At 45.1% G+C, this 21,848-nt stretch overlaps 3 protein-coding genes across 4 annotated transcripts in view; 2 read left to right on the plus strand and 1 right to left on the minus strand.

The window, feature by feature from the left end:
- Positions 1–385: 385 nt before the first annotated feature.
- tmigd1 (transmembrane and immunoglobulin domain containing 1) lies at positions 386–5,327 on the plus strand. The gene is made up of 6 exons (XM_088907196.1): positions 386–394; positions 577–679; positions 1,743–2,021; positions 2,570–2,851; positions 4,111–4,214; positions 5,247–5,327. Exons 2-6 carry the CDS (start codon positions 607–609, stop codon positions 5,256–5,258), a joined length of 750 nt encoding a protein of 249 aa, XP_088763322.1. The 5' UTR covers positions 386–394; positions 577–606; the 3' UTR covers positions 5,259–5,327.
- Positions 5,328–6,961: 1,634 nt separating this feature from the next.
- On the plus strand, positions 6,962–15,393 carry pimreg (PICALM interacting mitotic regulator). The gene is made up of 5 exons (XM_088907044.1): positions 6,962–7,024; positions 8,426–8,760; positions 9,226–9,539; positions 10,104–10,199; positions 12,963–15,393. The coding sequence occupies exons 2-5, from the start codon at positions 8,461–8,463 to the stop codon at positions 13,120–13,122; spliced, it is 870 nt and encodes a 289-aa protein (XP_088763170.1). The 5' UTR covers positions 6,962–7,024; positions 8,426–8,460; the 3' UTR covers positions 13,123–15,393.
- Positions 15,394–15,783: 390 nt separating this feature from the next.
- Positions 15,784–21,848, minus strand: part of plrdgb (PITP-less RdgB-like protein) — an 80,719-nt gene continuing 74,654 nt past the window's right edge. For both annotated transcript variants that reach the window (XM_088907042.1, XM_088907043.1), the window contains exons 19-20: positions 20,901–21,248; positions 15,784–19,228 (exon numbers count right to left, since the gene is read on the minus strand). In XM_088907042.1, the coding sequence (XP_088763168.1) occupies positions 20,937–21,248 (312 nt within the window). In that variant the 3' untranslated portion in view covers positions 15,784–19,228; positions 20,901–20,936. The remainder of the gene's footprint in view (positions 19,229–20,900; positions 21,249–21,848) is intronic.

Consider the following 21,848-nt stretch of genomic DNA (forward strand, 5'->3'; position numbering starts at 1 on the left):
GTGATTTTAGGACATATAACAGATCACATAACAGAGAGGGATAAACAGAGGGGACACCTGTAAATCTGCTGTCTGCCCATCCTCCTCCTCTCCTAACAGGAAGGCCTTTATACATCTGTTGCAAATAGCACCTTCTTGTCATCTTCCAGGAGCTGCAATGACAATGCAATGATCTCCACACAGCTTGGGGTTGTCAGCCTTTCCCTGTTTGCACAAAGCTTAATTAACACTATAAAACCTGGGTGGTTTGAACCAGAGACAGGTGCGTCTCTTCACTGGGATGCTATAAAACCCTTTGGCAGTATAAAATGTCTCGGAAGAGGAAACCACAGCTTTCAAAAACAGCAAACTAACCCCTGGACTGCACACTGCTCCCAGACTGGTTTCAACAGAGGTAAGTAGCCGCTGTAATGTCAAGCCGGAAATTATAAACTGGTGTTTTATATAGACATTTTTTATAGAAAGGTTGATAAAATTCATCTTAAACATTAATTTATTAATCTATGCCAAATATAAGTACTAAAAGATGAGGTCATGCTATCAGATCTGCCATGTCACTCTGCTCCTATCCCCAAGGCTGCCTGTGACACTACGCTACAGCATTTCATGGTTAAAATGGGTCAGAAGTCTCTGGTGCTACACAGTCTTCTCTTTTTCAGCTTCATCTCTGAACTCAAAGGTGAGCCATACTGATGTTGTTCAACTTAAAAATCTTTGAGATGACTTAGCAGTAACACAAGAATGTTTGTGATATTTAACAGCGCAGACATATGATTTTTAAAGAGTTAAAAGATAGATTAGATAGATAAATGTATCAGGGCAGAATCAGAAAGGCTGAAGAGCTCACTGAAGAATCTCTTACTGTACTGCAGAGTGTACAGAAAATCATTTTAAATACGTAAATTGCAAATCAGGAAGAATCCAGCTAATAACTGTTTTGTAAGGCATCTCACATGTGATCTGGTGAAACTCTACATGGTTAACCCAAGAACGCTGTCAAAAGAATGTTTCCATTGAAACAATGTTATCCCTGGTGGGGTGGACAAAAACAAAACAATGCATAAGAAATCAATGGCTTTGTAAGTGAATATCCCAGGGCCCTGGACGTCATTCCAAAAAAATCAAACTGCTTTCAGGCTTAGAAATCAAAACATTAAAAACCAATTATTTTTGTTTCACCCAACCGATTTGGATTTGTCACTGTGCAAACTGCGTTTTTCAAAGCTCAGGTAGTGGCTACAAGCCCCACCAGCGCAGATGATTTTAACCATTTTACCACAGCTGAGAACCCAGAGCACCTGGAGAGCCCTGGCAGACTAACCCCACTCTGTCGCTTGGGGAATCCCAGTCACAGCAGGGTGGTGGCAGGCTCGAGACTATGTCACCTGGGTCATAGAGCTCAACCTGCACCCGCTTATAAGCGACAATAGAAACACCATGCCACTGCAGCAACCCCCAAAAGAGCCCCTTTATAAACTGGCACTTTAATGACCATAAAGAGCTCCAGGTGGTCAACCCTCATCAAGCGGAGCCACAGCGACCTAGGCCACTTGCTTTGCGTGGCAAATCATTTCTGACAAAAAAAATTAGAGCCCTTGAGTGTCTTCTAATTAACCGGAGCATTTAAGTGTATCCGAACTAATTGGAGCACCCAGTGTCTCCTAAGAGAGAGGTGCTCAGAGAGAAGGGCCTGAAAACTTGAAAGCACTGTGGCTGAGTGCGCGAGGCTCTCTTGCTGCCAGGCGTCCAAGTGACCCTGAACGTGGAGGAGGGCGGCGGCGTCCTCACGCTGCAGAAGGCGCAGACGGTGTCGCTGGTCTGCGAGGCGCGGGACCACGAGCGGGCGGAGGAGCTGGAGTGGTACCGGGACAAGGCGCTGGTCCGGCTCGAGGAGCAGAACAAGCTCAACAGCAGCAGCCTGTGCGTCCAGTCGGTGTCCGAGGCCGACCACCGTGTCACCTTCACTTGCCAGCTCCGACGGGATGGCAGCGTCAACGCCTCTGTCCAGCTGGACGTGCGCTGTGAGTGCTTAGCCCGGCTCCTCTTCCACCCGGCGTGCTTGTCTCGACCCCAGGAGTCAGAAAACTGTGCCGCTGCGCAGGGCAACGGCTCTGTTTCACATTAACAGTATAAAAGTATAAAACTCTGGGCCTGACCTTCCATTATGGGCCAACAGCCCATCTAGGGCAGGTCTGAAATGAAAAGCACTATGTAAATGCGATTCATTCAATTCTACTCACTTTGGCTTATTAAATGTCTTGTCAACTTCTAAACTGAAGTGAACATGAACCTTCAGAGATGCCCTGGTGAGCCCAGATATTAAATATACATGAAAAAGGGCACCGACACACACATTATTTGTTGAAAACCGCACTTTGAAAAAGATCAGGAATTTATTTGGTTTATATTTCAACTCTAGTCTTTCAAATTTTTGCTTTGTAATTTCTTAAGTGAAAAGTGTAAACAGAAAATCTTGGATCATAATGCAATCTGTATTTTAAGAGAATGAATGTGGAATTCTAGGTGGACACTGTGATTCCACATCCTTCGTCTGTGTTTTACTCCTTAGTCCCGCCAGACTTGTCCGGCACAGAGACTCGGACAGCAGAGGTAGGCAGCGCGGTTGCGCTGACCTGTAACATCTACGCCAACCCCCAGGTGTCTGTGACCTGGTTGAAAAATGATGCCACTCTCAATCTGGATGAAGACGGCTACTCTCTGTATCAGGATGGGAAGGAGGCCACACTGTCCATTGCCAAGGTGCAGTACTCCCACCAGGGCACCTACAGATGCGAAGCACTCTCTCCCCAGCATGGAAACAGCACAAAAACCTTCAGCCTCACAGTGGAAGGTCAGCTTTTTTTCCCTATTTGATTCTATTTGATATTTTAATATATTGCCGATATCGTAACTTACACTACAGGTATTCAATTCAAACAGTATATATTTTACGATTCCATAGGGTCAAAGTTTAAGGATTCAGGGATCAAGTCATGCTTAGAAAAGAGAGCAGGAAAGAGAGACACATACTCCGAGACGCCAAAGGAACCTCATTTTCATTCCTCTTGAGCACACGGGCAAAAATGAGGGTGCTTATATCAGGATTTGAGCTGAGCACTGGGTTTCCTCCGGGTGCTCTGGCTTCTCCCCAGTACTGTATTAGTACAGTATACTACTAGCATAGGAGTACTGTATACTACGCTAGTATAGTACTGTATGTCTTAGCCACATACAGTACGTTAATTGGCTTTTGAGAAAACTGGCCTTAGTGTGAATGCCTCTGTGTCTTTGTGTGCTCTGTGATGGACTGGTGTCCTGTCCAGGGTGTATCCTGCCTTGAGTAGCTTGCCAGGATAGGCTCCCCTTGAACTGGAAGAAGTGGTTAGAAAATGGGCAGATAGATTAACATGTAACATTGTGTGAATCCAACTGCTTGTTGGTAAGCAGCGCCTGAAATCAAACAAAGTCTTCTCATGACAGTGTAGTATTCATTTCCAAAAGGCACTGTCCACCATGACAATAAGATCCTCACACCCTCACAGGAAAGGAAACAGTCAGTTTCCATTTCACAGTGAACTTGGTCATGTACAGCTCATCTATAAATTTATTCTGGAAGGTAGGGCTGGGCGATACGGCCAAAAACATTATCACAATAAAAATTTTCATATCAGTCGATATCGATAATTATCACGATAAATGTTAAATAATTATTTCTTTCAAGTTTAAAAGCAGATTTTTTCTCCTGAGTGAAAGTTTAAGAAACCAGACAGTTAATTGGTAAATTAAACAACTTTTTATTTTAAGAACACAACAAACACTTGCCAAACAGCAGAAACATTAAACAAATCTGTTACCTGCCCGGTCTGCAACACGCACACGCACTCGCGCACATGCGCATGCGCACAGTATTTTGTGTGCATGCGCAAAGCATAAACATATATATCGAACATTTATCGAACTTTTGTTAAAATTATATCGCGATAATTATCGTTATCGAATTATCGCCCAGCTCTACTGGAAGGGGACACCAAAGACCCTGTACACAGGACCTGAACGCCCTCCTCCATCCAAGCCTCACCTGGGTTAATGTCATCCTGTTCTCCCGTGCAGATAAGAAGACACATTTCCCCTTTGAGCCCATCATTGCTGGGGTGGTGGTGGTGCTGTGCACAGTGTTCCTGGCCATGTTCTCCAGGAGGAAGAGAATCGCCACGGTGAGCCAGCACGATCATGCTGCCCTCTCTCCAGGGGCTCCTCAGCGCAGGGCCTAAACTCAATAATAACAGTTGCTTGCATTGATACAGCACTTTCATTCCATTGCCATTCACATGCAGGAGGGAGTCACTTCATCCAGACATCCTGAAGTGCAGCCCCACCTGGGTGACATGTGGCAGCCATTCTGCACCAGCAGCCCCACTGCACAGCCGATCAAGGGGAAGAGTGTGCAACTGCACCTCATAAATTAAGGGGAGACTTAGAGGATGGGCTGACTGTACAAGCCCAGAGTGGATTTTAGCCAGGACACCAGAGTTACCGCCTCTACTCCTAATGGCTCAGAAGTCAGGACTACAGATTAGTGTCTCATCGGAAGGATGGCACCCCCTACACCAGTGTTAACTGTTACCGTGCTGGGGCATTGGTACCTAATTCTGGTCCAGAGGGAAGAGAGCCCCCTACTGGTCCACCAAAACCACTAACAGCAGTAAACTGGTTTTCTTTTGGGGTCCACCATCCCAATACTGACCAGGCCCAGCATTGCCTAGCTTCTGCAACCTGAAGAGAGCAGGCTAGAAAGCGGTAGCTTTGCCTTCTCTGAGCCAAAACCTCCTATGGATTTAAAGGGTACAATAAGTTTAAAAAAAATTAAAATCATCAGTGTTAAAGAAAGACATTAAACCTGCACTGCATCCTAGTCCACCTTAGTTATAACCTACAATGAACCATGTGGACTGTAGATTAGTGTGCATTCCCACAAAGTCCTCTAGAACACAACACCGGACTAGGACCTGGCCAGACGTCTCACTCCACACACTATCATTGCTGGGGTTGTGTTGCTGTTGTGCCTGTATGTCTTACCATGTGACATGTATTACCCTGATTTTTTTGTACTATCCTTCAGAAACGCAGGGGGCAGGAAATGATGCAGGCAGTCTTTCTGATTTATTACAAATTATATTTCCAGTGGGTATTTGAAACATACTGCACTGTGCTTTTCCCTGAAAAGAGTTTTTGTTCTTTTTTTCCAGTGCTGCAAATGAGAAGACCTGCCAAGTCATTGCTTTGAAATATATTTATCAAAGACCCTCTTTGAACTTTTTTTAACTGCTGTGTTGTAATATCCTGAATGTAATGGATTCGCTCCAATTCTTTATACAGATATTGAGTGGAATTTGCTATTATATACACACCCTAAACTAAAGCATTAAATAACTTAAGCAGACATCTTCCACTGCTGTCCAAAATGTATTGCTGCTCTTAAATCAGAATTTGACCTTCACATTTTTACCTAAATTTATATAATTTTGGATCCAAGAATTATCCTCAATGACAGTGCCATACAATATCAAAGGGAGAAATTCAAGTCTTATAGCACACTTCATAGAAAAAGTGATTTCTTTCTTAGTGTTTCAACTCTAGATTCCCAATATGTACACACATGGGACATGGGCAGACTTCTTCCTGAAAGGACTAGCTCTACGAAACTGTGGAAAATGGTTCTCCTTAATTAATTAAATTCTGACATTTACTACAATATGTAGCTACCATAATCCTGTTACAGTGCATTAAGAGGCAAAGGTTTTAAATAATTCTGTAATTTTTAAAAAGATTCTGTTAATTATTGTGTGTTACTTTGTAATCATTTCCAACTCTGCAACTGTTACCTATAAATACTCATAAGTAATTTGAAAATTGCAAGTTTTCAGGGACATATATGAAGGTCAATAAGAAAAGTCTTAGTAATAAAGAGGGTATCCTGTTGGAATTAAAACTTGCAGAACACTGTCATCCAGAACCAGGACGCTACAGGTCTGAGCGATAGGAAAACCTGTGTGGTGACACTCTGTGCTGAGCAGCAGTAAAAGGACAGTATCTGCAGACAGATTTCTTCAGCTCAGATCCCAGTCCCCAGGCAGGACACAAGGCAGCTCTCACAAAAAAAACAGCCCAGTGAGCACAGGGCACAGTTGTCTTGAAACATAATTATGCAGGTTAGACATTGACTGACTTGGGTAAGGCACAAGGTCATTGCTGGTACAGTAATATTCCATCATCCGAGGAATAAAACCATTAAATCTGAGTTAAATATTGATGTTCTGCCTGTGACAATTGACTGTGTCCAAGGTCAGGTGCCTTGTCTCTGTTCCCAAGCTGGCCTCTATGGTTTTCTCTAAACATGAGCAAGGGAAAGACTCAACAAAAAACACAAGGTGTAATGAGAAGATAGCAGTAATAAAGAATGAGTTCATTATGGACAAAATACAGCCAACAGCAAGGCCTGAGAACCAGCTGAAGCACCAAAGGAATTTCAGGAATTTTCACAAGGTACCAAGAATTTGTTTTGTTTTTTTAATCTGCTAAATTTTTTCAAACAAGAAACATACAGTGAGTGGCAATGTTAAAAGAGATCTTTGCTTTTTTAATGCCAGTCGAGTCAAGAAAACGATTAAATTTCTCTCTATTGCAGCAAGACAATCATTATCCTGTCCTTAAAGCAAAAGCTATAAAGTTAATTACTGCTATCCTGGTGTTCTTGCCAAAAACACTTTACAAGCGCTGTAGTGGGGACACGTGACGGCGTCTCACGCGCGGCCCCTGTCCCTTTAACACAAATAAATCACGGCCGACGATTTCCAAACGATGACGCCATCGCCAGCCAATCAAACCACCGGGAATTTAAGAGCCAATCAGAATTTAGGCGCCAGGCGGGGCTGGGGGAGTTCCGCCAAATTCAAACAGAGAAAGGAGAAAGTGGGATTCTTCATCACGTCGGGAGGAGAGCTCGGAGTGACCTTTTTCAGACAAAGTAAGGCATTCCGTTTTGTTTTGCTGATAAGCAGTCGGTTCGATAAGGAAATGTTTTGTGAATTCTTAAAGAAAAAACGATTCGATTTTATTCCTTATTTACAATGGAATATATTCGCAACTCCCAACGAATAACAACCAGACGAGAACTGTGCCTTGATGAAGCAGAAACAGACCTATTTTAGGGAATAAAGAACGCTGCCACTAAACAGCAGCAGGGCCACATTGGTAGACAGACCAAAACATCAACTCACCCAGTTTATATTTTAATACCTTCAAGTAGAAAAATTCGAAGCAGCGCTTTTAATTGTTCAATTGTTTCAGCATAAGACGGCAATACTGCGTGACTGATACATAGATTGCATTTCCACAGCGCGTTAACTATCTAACCACTGAAACTCGATCTAATCGGACCCGAGCATCAGAGACTCGGAGACAAATTATTATCCGGACATTTTATTAAATTGTCAACTCTTAAGCACGTGACCGTATTCCAGACTGACGAAGTCCCGAACTGACCCCCAACTGCTCCTGCAATTTAAATGCAACTCGAAATCCACGTTACTCCTTTTAAAAGCAATTTCAATAGCTTGTTTTTATATTGAAACCTGACTATTCAGCCCTTAATGAGTAAGGATTGTAATCAGTCGGTGACCAATTGAGTACTTCTTCATCATTCAGTCCTGTTGTCTTCTGCACCATTTAAAAGAGACAATACGGGCTAGAGGAATAGCCGAAGTTTGGAAACATTTGCGTATTTTTCTATCCGCAATGTTCAACTGTACTGTATCAAGAATCTCCAGAGATAATCAACTGTATGGTACTGTCGTGTTGTCTAGTGAGCTCATCTCAATGCAGCAGTTTCAGAAAAGGATATGACTTTCTGCCCATCTAAGAAAGACAACACTGACGTCTTATCTGGCACGATTTGTTACCTTAAAACGGGTCAGTTGTTGCTAGTATGAAACTTCTACGGGCAATGGCTGCACTGCAGGTTACCGCGCGTGCCAGCACTCCCCGCGTGGGCTGACCCCTGGCAACCGGGGCGGGTCGCGAGGTTCCAAGACAACAACGCCCGGCCTCGGGAGACCCGGATGTCGTTATCGAAAAAGAGCGTTTAAAATAAAACAAAAAAAAACTCTCAATTGACCTGTTTGTCATCCGAAGCTCAAGGTTTATGCCCAAGAATACCTTATTATTCAATTTACTAAAAAAAACACGTTATTGAGCCCGGAAAACCAGATGTAAACAATGCCAATGTATCGTAAACTACTTAAAACTCTAGTTCAAATTAACCCCTTTTCCATCGTCGTTATTTACTCGTCTAAAAGTTTCCTGCTTGTAAAAATAGCGTGGATACCGGAAGGGAACTTTTAATAAGTTTTTTTTTTTGTTCATACAGGATTGGCCTTACTTGAATTAATTGGGCGAGACCAAATGGCGTCGACGGTGCTTCACGGGATGGGGGCGGCGGCGGGTTGGCGCACACACCGGGTCCTGGAGGAGTCCGACGACGCGGACAGCCCGTCTCCCGTCCCGGACCGTTTCCGAAAGCGGCCTTCCTCCAGCTCGCTCAACTCGCTCCGCATGTCCCTCCGCAAGCGGCTGCCCCTGCGGGCCGTGCCGCCCAACACGGCCCAGGCCCCCGGCCGGGACTGCCAGCCGGGCGGCCACAAGCCCGGCGCAGTGCGCGGCCTCACCCGCAGCGCGCGGAGCTCCATCGGGGGCGTGTACCAGGTAACGATTTTGCCTCTCACGCTGACGTTCGCGTCACGTGTTCGGCGTGGGGCATGCGCAGTGGTAATACCGTGAAATCCGCACCCTAGGGCCAGCTCTAGTGTACATAAAACAGATAATACACTAATACCTGGAGGCTGTTTTGTGAATAATCAAAGGAGGAATCTTTGTAATGAATGCTTCTCCCCTGGGGGGAAAAAAGTTCCAACTCTCCAGTTAGTGTGTAATGCACAACACGTCTTACCTTCTCTTTTCCAAAGAGATTTGACTGACCCAAAAGCCCTCAGCGGCCCTTAAGTGTGTCACCATAGAAAAGTGATGTGCTAATGTCAGATCACTTCAAGACAGAATATGGAAACTCCTGCTGCTGTGAGACTTGAGGAGCACTCGAGAGCGCGTGCTGCCAGGCGGGAGGTCCCTCTACTCACCCCTCCTCCTCCTCCTTCGCTCCTCCTGCTCTGACAGAAGATCCAGAGGTCGCGGTTGCCGCGGGAGGAGTGCCTGGTGGCGACTCCGGGCAAGAGCGCCGCCTGCGAGGGCCTGGCCGTCCGCACACCCCGGAAAACCGGGCCCCGCGCCGCCGCCGCCGTCACCCCCAAGAGCGCCAGCAGGCGAACCCCCAGGTCGGGGGCCAAGAAGACGCCCCGGGCCGCCCGCACGCCTGAGCCCGGCGGGTCTTCGAGGGCGGCGGGAAGGGTAGGGGGCTCCAGGCGGAAGCTGATCCGGATGGCGGCGCTGCGGAGCCCGTTCGCCTCCCCCAAGACGCAGAGCTGCAGGCGGTGAGGCACGGGGCGCCCTCCTCTCCCAGGGCAACGACACATTTTTCTGAGACAGCGTCTGTGCACATCGAATGTCGCTTGTAGGAGTTGAAATTATTGATACTGGAGTCAAGTCGCACTTTGCTTATTCTTGCACTGTGTTGCAAGAAGGAGTTGGCTGACTAAAGTATAGATGTTATGTACTTTTGATAAAATGTCCTGTATTCCTCTGTGGCCAGCACAACAGTACTGATTTATCACATTTCAGTAAACAGCTTTTCAGCATTGTGGCAACCTGATGCTTAACATTTAACCAGTGACAGGGATCTACCTAAGATTAAAGAGGTAGAGTATATATTATGTAAATGAACACATCACCCCTTCAGAGTAAACCTTTACATAAACTTGTAACCTTAATGCATTTCTTTTTAACTTTCTCCAACACTGTGGATTTGGGTATTATAAATCTGTGTGCATCTCGGAGCCACTGGGCTCGTGCTGTTCTAAGCAGAGAGAGAGAGAGGCAGGCCTTGCATTCGACCGAGAGCAGCCAGCTAACGCGCCTACCTCTGCTGCTGCTCGCAGGCAGTTTGATCAGGACCTGGAGTCGGTGTCCACCGGCCTCCGGAGACTCAAGCGCCTCTCCCAGGCCTTCGACGACATGATCGGGAAGGACGAGAGGTGAGTATGGACTCTTCCGAAAATCGGTCCTCCTGCCCTGCATGGTGCCAGACTCTGTCCCAGGTACGCTCTCTCGGAAAGGGATTTCCTGCTCGTTAAAGAAGGGCACATACGACATGGGCTGACTGCCAAGCTCATCAAGCAGAGAAAGTTAGTCTAGAGAAGGTGGCCTGTGGAATGAACACTTGAGTTCCTTAAGCCCAGGGAGACACAATCTGGCAGCCCTTCCAAACTGCTAGTACGGCTGGCGCCTTAATTGCTGCATTGATCAATTCGCATAATGAAGTTGAATTGGCTCTTGCAGATCTTTTCCAGTCGAGTGGGTTAGAAGGGCTTGAGGTCAAGTATCCTTGCTCAACTTGGCCTTGACATTTTCTCCATGGGCACTGCCATGAGAAATGGAGCAAGCCTGCTTTAGTTTTTCTCTTCTGGTCCTTGTCAAGAAATCGTGGGGCAGGCGGGGGCCGTGCGGTCGTCACACTCGGCCGTACTGTAGCTGGAAGTCAGTCTTCCTGCCTGCTCTCTCCTCCTCCGCCCTGGCATCTGTCCGCCGCCCCCTGAGCTGGAATAATGCCTATGGAAGTATGGAATTTCCTGTTTGTACTGCACGCTCTTCTTGGAAAGAGAGCCTGCTTTTAAAAAAAAAACGACGGTCATCTCAACCGTCGAAAGGAACATTTAACCTCCGTCCAAGAGTTTAAAAAAAAAAAGTAGTGGATGACAATTTCTGGTGATCTGACACTCAACAGGACAGCGATGCCATAATGCTTGGGCCAGCCCTATTGAAAATAAAAGGGCATAAGTTTATAAGGGCTGTGCTGTCGTTGGCATGCCCTGGACTCCTTTCCCTACCCTGAGGCCCCGCTGTGCAGATGTAGTGCCTCCCTGAATTCCCACTCGGCATGAACACTGCAGTGGACACAGCAGCTCAGACTCAAACACACAGGCCTTGGGGTTGCCTTTTCTTTCTCCAGTGGTCCTAATCTCTTATTTCCCCAAAACAACTTTCTTTGGATCATCCCAAAGCACGGAAAACTTTGAGACTGGAAACGTAGGGTCGAGTAAGAGTTACACAAACAAGTGGGATTTAGAAATATCCGAGCACTTCCCTAATGTAGTCTGGAAACTGTGTGGCCATGAACAAGATTTTAAAGAGGCAATATTTGTCCAAGGCGGATTGACATTGGTTAAAAGCAGGTGAGGCTCGTTAACTATTTTATGAACTGCACTGAAACACAATTGACCCCTGGGACAGGTCCATACTGGACATCCTTGAATGCCCGGAGGTAATGTAGAAGGTGTTTGACAGATATTCTAATGGTGTTTCTTTTTGCCATCAGTGAGCTGACTCTCTCTCTTATTACGGAATAATAAGGAAGGTAATGCCATCCGGCTGTTTTTTAAATCTGTTTGCTTCAGTGCATCCCTAACCCATTTGCAGCTTTGTTGTACAAGGCTGTTGACATGCCCTTTTTCAACATAAGGTCACAAATAAACTCCTTAAACACTTAAAAGTATCCTGAATTTCTTCCTGCCATTATGTGTATGATTCCCATTTGCACGTAAAGCTACAGTAGTTCCTGTAACCAGAGGCACAGAATGTGTGAATGGCTTTTCCAAACGAAAGACATTTTTGAAGGTCATTGATAACTTACCTCAATTTAAGCTCTTTTTTTTTTTTTTGCTTAAATGGCTTTTGGCTGTGTAATGAGGTTAACCTTTTGCCTGCAATGAGAGGCTGCTAAATGATGAGCAGAAGTTGCAGTCAGTGGACACTGCGCACAGGACTAACTGCATGTGTGTTGGACACCAGTTCATGACGGTGGCGTGGTCTAGGCCAGCCTGCTCCTGGAGAGCCCCAGTCCAACAGGTTTTAAAGGTCACCTTTCAATCGATTTCTAAAGGCCTGGAACAGTTGAGCTATGATCAGCTGTTTAACTGGTGTTCAATGAAGTAATTTAGAGCAAGAATCGGAATATCTTTCAGCTCTCTCGAGGAGCAGCAATCTCATCATTGAAAGCCAATCAATTTCTTAAACCCGTTGGACACCTAATCTTTAAATAACAGGTGATATTTGGGTGACCTATAAGACAAACTGGATTAAGGCTCGCCAGTGGTTTAAACAGACCACAATACTCCAAACCTGAAGCATCAGCCAGAAACAAAACCGTGGCTGTCGGCCCTGCTTTCACCCAGTCTTCTTGTCTCAGTCCCTGTGCTCTGTTTGACTAGCAAAACAGGAGTCAAGCCCATGTCCTTGAGGTCCTGTGTAGTTTGAAGTTTCTAACATTCTATCATAAACTCTCGGGTGTTTTCTGGACTGGGTCAATGTGCAGAATTTTGTGCGTTATGAATACTGGTCAATTCAGTTAGTGAGAGCTTGGTTTGAGCAGAACCAGGGCCACTCCTGGAAATGGGAGACCCTTTAGGCAGGGGCTCCCAAACTTTGTTTCTGGGACCCACATACCTGCTGGGTTTTATTGCACATTAACTCTTTACTTAAAATAATCCTTAACTGGACCAAGTTACTAGGTTTGAAACTTGGATAATTTTTTTTCTACTCAAAGGTTGGAGATTCTAAGCTATATAAATGCAATAGTTACAAAGCTACCTCTCTGGGTGTTGAAAACGTCAACTGAAGGAACAGTTGAAATCTATGATGAAGTCTGTTACGGTCTTAGTGGTTTAATGGAGTTCAGGTGTGTGGGCACACAGCAGTAGCGGTCGGACTCCCTGCCTAAGGAACACTCTTCTCTTCCGCAGGACCCAAGCCATCGAAAACTACCACAGTGTCATGGTGCAGAGCTACAGCTCAACCCGCAAAACTTCACGAGCAACCATCCGCCACAAAACCGCAAGAATTCGGGAGACGGTCAACAGCTGGACCGACGTGGCCTTGTCCAGCATTCGGAAAGGGAACTGAGTGAGAGGGGGAATGGTCAGTGTGGGGGGAAGAGTCCTGATATTGCTGATTTGAGTCCGTCCTCTATGATGTAATATGTGCTCTTCAATGGCAGGTCAATTAACTAATTAAGGATCAATCAATCTGGACTGATGTCATGCATCAGAAGAGCCGAGGTTGACCCCTTCCCATGATAGACTTGACCCCAGTCTGCTCTCCCTCTTCTGCCTCAATTTCCCTTGAGGTCTGTGTACATAGTCAAAACCACTTTTGCTTCATTCACTTTCCTATGCTCGTTTTGTCCTGTGCACTATAAATATTTGTATGTCCAGCCTTATGCAACCTGTTACATCATCAGACATTACCATGACTGCTACCCTGCAGAAGCATAAACACCAAAGCAACATTTCACATACAAAACTAGATCCAAAGACGTACCATGGTGTCTTCGTGCAGTTGCAGCTCAAAGGCGAGTGCTGTGCTCTGGAGAGGTTCATGAGCATCCATCCGTCAGCAAGACGTGTGGAACGGAGCGAGATGGTTATGACAAGGGCTGAAAATGTGCAAGCTGACACCTGGGTCAGGCCCGTTTTACTCCCAGTCCGCTTCAATGCAGAAATTTTGTACAGTAAGCTATTCAATGGCTGAATTGATCAGTAGCCGGATCAAACAGTGAATGTGCAGGAATTAAAATAGTGCCATAGACTGAACTGGCAGGGCAGCAGGCTGAGTTAGTGCGAGCTGGAATGTGCAGCTTGTGTTCACACTCAGTCGGAGCTTGTTCAACCCTATGACTTGATTTTCTGCATCCCATCTGCTATAAAAAAAAGCGATCCCAGTTTAGGCAGTTTTGTCTTTCTAATGACCATCCGGTAATCCATGAAACTGTTATTTTAAACCTATTTGACAATGTTTTTCTGATGGCGGGGGGGGGGGGATGACAGTAAGCAGTATGTGCTGGTAAAAGAAAAAACCTTGATTGTGGGGGAGGGTCAGTTCTTGAATTCAGGTCGGTCTATATTTACTTAACGGGTGAAATCTTTCACGACTCATCTTCTTATGAAACCCGGCCCACCGCGCTGCTGCAGCCGGAGGACTCGTGCTCAAGAATTCCCTTCCGGACAGGGTTCGCTGCGGCTTTGAAAGAGCTCGGATTAGGAGCGTGCACATCGCTCCCTGCCGCCCCGTCGCCTGTTTTGAGCGGTAAAGTCGCCCACCCGCGGGCTCAGTCTCAGTGTCCCCTTGCGTGGACGTAGTCCCTCTCGGCAGCTTCCACTTGGCTGATTTTGTAGTGCTCAGTGTAAGCCTGATCTTTTATTTACCAACACTAAAAGCAGCGTGCGGTCACTACATGCACTACCGCTTTCACAGGGATTCTACATCAAAGACACTTATTACCTGATCCTCTGTACTTGGATTGTTATTTAATGTCTACAACTCTTAACATTTATTAGCTTGTGTGTATATGTGTATTTAACACTGTCTAAATGAAGGAAAATATTTGCATGAGTTTCTACTTCTATTTTGGTACGTGTATCTTGTAAATTCATGTAGCCTTTTTTTTTTTTCAAGCCACGTGCAATTTAAAATGCCATGGGGCGGGCTCCAAAAAGGGTTAGGCATGCACCCTGTTTAAACTAGCTCCAATTGACAAAACCCTGCTGATTGCATTCAGGTTTCATGAATGCTTTTGGAAAGGAAATCTCAGTGTTTTTCCCCCAGCCTGTGTCCTAGCTTGCTCACCCTGAAAATCAAGAAAGTCAAGACCCAGCGTCCTCTCCTCACCACCCTGCTCAGTGCCAGAAAGAGAGCTACAGCCGTGTTTACATGGAGCTTCCAGTATTAGAGGTGGGGTCGATGGGCAAGCCTGGCTGACATACCTCTGCAGGAACTGTTGAAGCACTTCAGCTGACAAGCAATGGAGGACTGAATGAGTAAAGGTGAAGGAAAACTGTGTGAGTAGTAATGGGCGAAATGTTCATTTTCCTCAGTCTGTATTTCCTGCAGGAAATAAGTTCAAGGAACGTTTCGGAAAATATTTTTCAAAAGCGATTTCACACATCCCAAGAAACATTCCTGTCCCGATCATTGCTTCTAATGCAGACTTTGCTTGTCAGCTGAAATGTAAAAGAAACAAATTGGCCATCTGTTCAACCCTTCATGGCACTAACTTGCAGATCTGTGAGCGGAGCCTCGTTGAACTCTGCTTGTACCCGTTCCTTGCGAGGGACAAAAGGGAAAAGAAAAATGTTACATTTTTGTATGAAGAGAAATAAAAATGTTCTGCTTTTAGAACAATGTTCAACGTCCCTGTTTCCGTGGAGCCTGCAGTGTGCTGAAGACTCTTACCCTCCTTTTATCCACTTAAGGAAAATGCAGACAGCAGGAGGAAATTGTTCAATTATTTTAAAAGCCTCTTTTTTTTCAGTTCTGCAGCCTATCTGGCCAAAAAAAGCATTAAAAATCTTGTTTTCAAACTCCCATTTTTAAAGATAGGGGAGTTAATAAGGCGAGCGAGCAAGGTCATCAGAATTTTCAGCTTGGACTGACTATTTTATCACGTGGCTGGACACGGTGACCCGCACGGGTTACAGTAAGTTAGCTCTTAAAAGGAAACCACTAAACTTTATGTCTAAACCAAGTAGCTGCGCAGATCAAATCCAACAGAAACCAAGCTGACAATTCCAGCATGTGTGTTTTTTATTTAAGTAATATCCGGAAGATATTAAAAACCCAACTTTCACAATTAAAATCTGCACCATAGTATACAAACCATGTTCCAGATCTACAAATACAAATCTGTACAGAACATTTTAAAGTGTTTTTTTTTTACCCACACAGAAAAAAACAATACGAGCAGCTGCAGGCTTTACAGTAGAATTGAATTCCAACCTTCTCACATCACACGCACACGCACACATCTGGCTAAAATACATTGGTCCCAGAATGCTCTCTGGGGTGTTTGGTAGCACTTTGGTTACAAGGGCACATTCACGCAGAGTCTCAGAGATGGCAGCTGGTTAGACTTGTATACAGTGCCCTGTGAGGAGGAATTTCCTGGCCATGAGATGGGCAACCTATCAAGAGTTTTGTTTCACTTTGGGGTTTGTTTTTACAAGTCCCTATTTCCCAAGCAGCTTCAGCCTCTGTGCAGGAGAGGCTGCAGCCAAGTCTAATTCAGCCTTGGGTTCAACCTTTTCTAGCACAAATCTCACGCTGTTGAGGATCGAAGAAAACCTGTTGGTTGGGGGGCATGCCTGGCCTATAGTCCTTTTAGCTGAATCTTCATCCCTTTCACTTATAAAAAATATACTAGTGCCCCCAATAAGACTTAATTTCCCTGTTGCTCAAACATTTTTCAGTTGGAGCGGAGTTGGTGTCGCTAATTTAATGCCTTTCTCATTTGATTTGAGAAGCGACAGCGGCTTTAGACAGAAAATGAGTGGCCACGCTCCTAGCATTTTACATGTCCACAAATAACATCAGTCAGAGCAATAGGCCATTTTAAAGCATTTTAAAATAAATATGCTTAATTTCACATTACGATAAAGATTTTTTTTCCCCTCCAGTTGAAAGATAAGGTGCAATTCGGGTAGTGCATTTGAACACTTTCATTCCAGGGCATTTAAGAGAACTTTGAACAGTCCAATAAATTAATTACTGTTCTGAACTGACCCTTAATTGCTTAATTTGACCAGGTGCTACAGATCACGTTGATAACTAGGGATTAGTAGGAACAAAGTTAAATTTGCAATGGAAAAGAAGTGTCAAAGAGCGATTATCCTGCTTTAAGAGCGATTTTGCCTGGTACCCTGTTTTGTAACGTAAGCAAATTGTAGCCATAAGTTCAGAGACCATTTTCTCCTTGTCTGTTTCTCCGGCAGGTAAAAGCAAGCATTATATGTAAAACTTTAGCTGTGGATATGCCACAAGGGCGTAGCAATCAGATTAATCACACCCCCAGACACATTCAAGGCAACCAACATAAAGAAACAGGCAAGCGGGAATAATATACCGCACAAATCCCCAGGTTCGACTTGTGTGGAACGGGTGCACGTTTTTAACCTGTGTAACAACAGAAAAAGTCACAAGTGGTCAACAAACACACCACTGAACTGCGACAGCAAGGCAACACTGAAACACTCTCTGCCACTGAAGCGCATTGTAACTTCAAACCCGGTGGTGTTCCCCGGTTTATTTTTCAATTGCAAAGTAAAACTGAGAAATTCCACCACTGCCAGGCTTGGACATGCAACACTCGAGCCAGTCTAGGACACTGGTGACTTCGACAAGCCTGCTTTTTACAATAGCTTTCTTGTGCAAAACGGTCTACGGACCCGACGAATCTCTTATAGGAGCAGCACAGCTTGATTAAAACCCTTCTTTCCCGTTTGATAAGATAATAAACTTATCTTGTGCCATCGATTTAAGAGGTTAATTATCCTTGACTATACCCGCCTCGTTATTAAATTAACTCTACAGCATATGCGGTCTGAAAATTTTACGTATGCCTATAATGTCTGAATTAAACTTAACAATATAAAATCTCTGACACAGCATTTGCACATTATATGTCTAAAAATAAGTCAATCCGTACTGAGAGGCTGCCTTGTGGATCACACCCATCGCTGTACCACACACCCAGAGGTGTCTAGAGAACGGCTGCTTTCCCCCCCCCAAACAAAGCAGCATTGCACACGTTTTACATAAATATATATATGCATATATATGTCTGTGTGAATATATTTATATTTCTATATAGCCTGTATATATATATCATAGATACAAAAAACAGTTAGAAAACACTTTGCACTTTTTCATTGACTTGAAACAAAAATACTTTGGTCAAGCAATAGGGATAATAAATGCAACGTTCTCCCTCGTCCCGGACATTAACACCAGTAAAAGGCAAAAAAATAAATAATTTGACGACAAATCCTTGATAAACAACACTACTGGAAAAACACCGTATAGGTCTATTTCAAATATGTACAGGATTACCGTGTTAGAAAAATAAGTTTGACCTGAACAGGGCGTGTGCAGTCCCCTTTTCGGAAGGCGTTGCGAGTGACTGTGACATTCCCACCGGACAGCTCTCTCTGGGTGCATAGTCCTTAGCTGTCCTTGACTGGTGGTACTGTCCCGCACTGAGCGACACGCTCACAGCTCTTCAGCGCCTCTGTGCCGCCATCGACAGGCAGTCACTCTGCCGGCGGGACGTCCCGGCCTCTCATTGCCCCGTCTACCCCCAGACTCACCTAGCACCCCAGCATTAATCTCTCCGCCCTTCTCCAGCCGCTGTCAGTAGAGTATTGCTTGGGCTTGCCGTTAGGTTTAAAAGACATTTTTTTAAAAAAAAAAAAGCCCGGAAAAGATTTCCATTTTTCTTTAAGTGCGCCAACGTGTGGCGTCTGTTCTTTCTGGAACGTCTTACGAGCTGCTGCTTCAAAGCCCTTTTAGATAGATATCCATTCACATAAGATAGAAAAGAGCCCTCCCCGCAAATGCCCTTAATCTGTTTGAGAGTTCACACACATACATGATGTATATAATATATATAGTAACATTTAATCCTTTTATACTGCTAGTGCACAGTGACAGAAGCCTGGGGCAGGAGGAGTACAGTATAGAGTACACTGCAGTAAAGAAAAGAGTCTTACATTAACAAATGGAACAGTAAACTGTTGCACTACAGGAACATTTCACCCATAAATAAGTTTTCTTTTGGCTGTTCCCAGACTTGTTTTCTCCTGGGTTGGATTTATTTTTAGGCCAAAGGTCATCTTTTTTTTCCTGAAAGATTTATATTTCCCAGGATTTCTCAGTTAGATTAACTGTATCGGGAGTATCATCTGTTTTGACAACTCCTACACAAATAAATACAACTACTGGTTTGTCAATTGTGGGCTAACGTTCTCTTTTTTTTCGGGGGGGTTTAACACCGTGGTTTATTAGGCTGGCTGTATATTACTTTTTTTTTTAAAAAAGTGCTTTTGAAATCGGATTGCTTTCCAGGGAGTTTTGAGACAGAGCTGGAGAAAGCCTCGTTTCTTCCGCCAGGAGCAGTGGGTGATAGCTCGTGGGTCAGGCTTAACGTTTGGCGTCTGTTCAGCTAAGATGTGGAAGCCTGTGAAGATGAAAAAAAAAAGTCAAAATGACAATTGTAAAATCCGTCATTGCCTTTCAAATGTTAATTGAGCCTGTGCCTTTGGGTTACATTCTATCTTAATGCTTACTGTTTCAGTCCTATCATGTCCCTGCCACTACAAAATTACATCTGATACACTTATAGCCCGGTGACGCTCATAAATTTATATAGAGCCTTTAAAAGCAATCATCTCAAAGCTCTTAAAGCTTATCCTGCCTGATTCAGAAAAAAAGGCCTATCCTTCTTCAATGCTAACAACAGCTGTAGTATCTTGGATTCAAGCATGAATATTTATGGCACACTACAGTCAAATAGACTCCCACTTCTTTCGCTGCCTAAGAACATTTTCTCTGTGTCCTTTTGTGAAAGGACTGCCTTTTCTGCTTGGAAGTGCTCTGTCATATGGTCTTTCATTCATCACTGTGGACGACCCCATGTCAACCCCTGAACAGTCACGTCAACCCCTGAACACTCTTTTAAACTGACACAGCAGCAAAAGGAAACCAGGAAACCATACTTGACAATAATGCACTGACTACTAAAGGAGACTTGCTTCATTTTTCTTTTATATATACACACACAATTTATGCACTGATTGCCTGCATGTATTTTGCATTACTACTGTGCAAACTGTATTTATATTGGAAATATAAAGGAGATCCATCTGATATGTTTGTTTGGTGAGACCCACAAGCATGTGAAGCTGTGAATGGAGTGTTGGCTAGCATAACTGCTTCTCAGGGTTGGAAAAATAGAGAATTTAAATCTTCTTCATTCTAAGCAACGTGCTTTATCTATAACACCTCACTTAAAGTTTCATCCATATCAAAGACATTGCTATGTTCAATATTAGATTCTGAGAAAATGTGTTTCGTGGTATCAGTGGTTTCCTAGTTCCTGAAATCAGTGCCCTGAACGGAAAGAGAATATGGGATGAATCTTGGTTTGCACTCTCTCCTGCCTTTGAGTGTTATCTGACAGTTTAAAAGGTTGAGTGACAGGTGTGTGTGTGTTGTTGATGGGTGACCGCACCACAGAGACAGAGCAGCTCTGCCACCTCAGATGATCTGTGAGCCTGAAGAGGCACCGACCATAAAAAAACACACTCAGTGTGTGGAATTCAAATTATTTTGTGCTAAATGAGAAATCAGCCATAATTTGACTACAGCAGTTTGAAGTCTCAACACCAACAGCGTTTGGGTGCAAAAGAATTAATACTGTAAAGGCAATAAAACAGAAAAAGTGTACATGCTATGACAGCTAATTGAAGCAATTCAAAATTAATCCTAACAAAACTGCTCTGCTCTAATTTTCAATGACAAGGTATCTTGCAGAAATTGTCAGACATAAAAGTTGTGGGAGGTAATTAGAAGCAATTTCCACCTACAACTGACATAAAAATAGCTTTGATTGAAACACTCTGGGAAAACGGTGTTTAAAATTGGTCCGTCTAATTCATTCCTAGAAGCGGAGAGACTGCAAAAGATGACAGAACAGAAAAAATCCCCTGGCCACAGTTTGTTTTATGGAAACTGTATTGTCTGCTGAAACTGGATCATTAAGGCTGCAGAGGAACCCGGGGCTTGAGGCTGGAGCCTGGCCAGTGGGCTGGCACGTGTGTTTGGGCTCGGAGAGGAACGTGCCACCTTACCGTCGTGCCCGGCCGCCCCCCGCGCTCCTCTCCGCCTCAGGGCGTGGTGTTGCCGCGGTGCACGGACCCACGCGCCCACACCCCGCCGCCCGGCTGGCGCTCGTGGTCCTTGTCGGACTCGGGCTGGCTCTGCGCCCGCTCGGGCTTGGGGTTGGGCGCGGAGGGGGGGTCGGGCTGCTGCACGGACATGGTGCGGCGCAGGTGGGTGCGCTTGCGCAGGAAGTCGGGCTGCGCGGAGAGGCCGAAGCTGCCCTTGCGCAGGACCATGCGGGCGGAGCTCTTCTTGGGCCGCGGGCGGGGGCCAAAGTCCAGGGAGGCCAGGTGGGTGGCGTAGCCTTCGCTCAGGAACTGCAGGAGAAGGCAGAGAGACGGACGACACGGGCTACGGTCACTCCCCGGTGCGCGTAGTGGCGGGACCTGTCAGCGAGCCGGAACGGGGTCCAGACAGCACCCCCCTCACTCAGTGGGAGTTTAGCCAAGTACGGTCCGTTCGCCCCACGAGAAACTCCCAAACTCCTCCCTCCCTTTACAAGCATAAGGGAGGACAGAGAACATCAGTGGGTGTGAGTGCGTAGGATGAACAGATTCAAGAGGGATGACTGGTCGCTTGACTCATCTAGGGGCGCATGAACACGCGTTCACTCCTTAACAATTTCTGGCAGTTCTCCGCACCGGCACACAATTCAAGACGCACAGTAGCACCTCTGTCAAACCGAATCTCCCATGAGCAGCTGTGGACGCTGGGCAAAAGAGTTTTCAATTCGCTGCTGGCAAAGACCAGGACGGTCTGCAGAGCGAGCTGGAATTGCTCACCTTCCTGCCTGGGGGGCATTTTCTGTTGTACGCTACCCCTTTTTCTACCCATCGCCTGCACTTGCTAATACATCCTGTAGTATTATTTGTCTTTTTTAGCCCTTCACCTTCTGTCTCTCTTCTGTCTTCTGGACA

Source organism: Atractosteus spatula, chromosome 27 (assembly GCF_055471065.1).
Source record: "Atractosteus spatula isolate fAtrSpa1 chromosome 27, fAtrSpa1.hap1, whole genome shotgun sequence".
NCBI lineage: Eukaryota > Metazoa > Chordata > Actinopteri > Semionotiformes > Lepisosteidae > Atractosteus > Atractosteus spatula.

What these genes read in the sequence shown, in the direction of transcription:
- tmigd1 (XM_088907196.1), top strand. Translation starts at nt 607, where the DNA reads ATGGTTAAAATGGGTCAGAAGTCTCTGGTGCTACACAGTCTTCTCTTT. An exon ending in TGTCCAGCTGGACGTGCGCT is followed by an intron (nt 2,022 to 2,569) that starts GTGAGTGCTTAG and finishes TTTACTCCTTAG; the next exon opens with TCCCGCCAGACTTGTCCGGC. An exon ending in CTTCAGCCTCACAGTGGAAG is followed by an intron (nt 2,852 to 4,110) that starts GTCAGCTTTTTT and finishes TCTCCCGTGCAG; the next exon opens with ATAAGAAGACACATTTCCCC.
- pimreg (XM_088907044.1), top strand. Translation starts at nt 8,461, where the DNA reads ATGGCGTCGACGGTGCTTCACGGGATGGGGGCGGCGGCGGGTTGGCGC. An exon ending in AAGACGCAGAGCTGCAGGCG is followed by an intron (nt 9,540 to 10,103) that starts GTGAGGCACGGG and finishes TGCTGCTCGCAG; the next exon opens with GCAGTTTGATCAGGACCTGG. An exon ending in ATGATCGGGAAGGACGAGAG is followed by an intron (nt 10,200 to 12,962) that starts GTGAGTATGGAC and finishes TCTCTTCCGCAG; the next exon opens with GACCCAAGCCATCGAAAACT.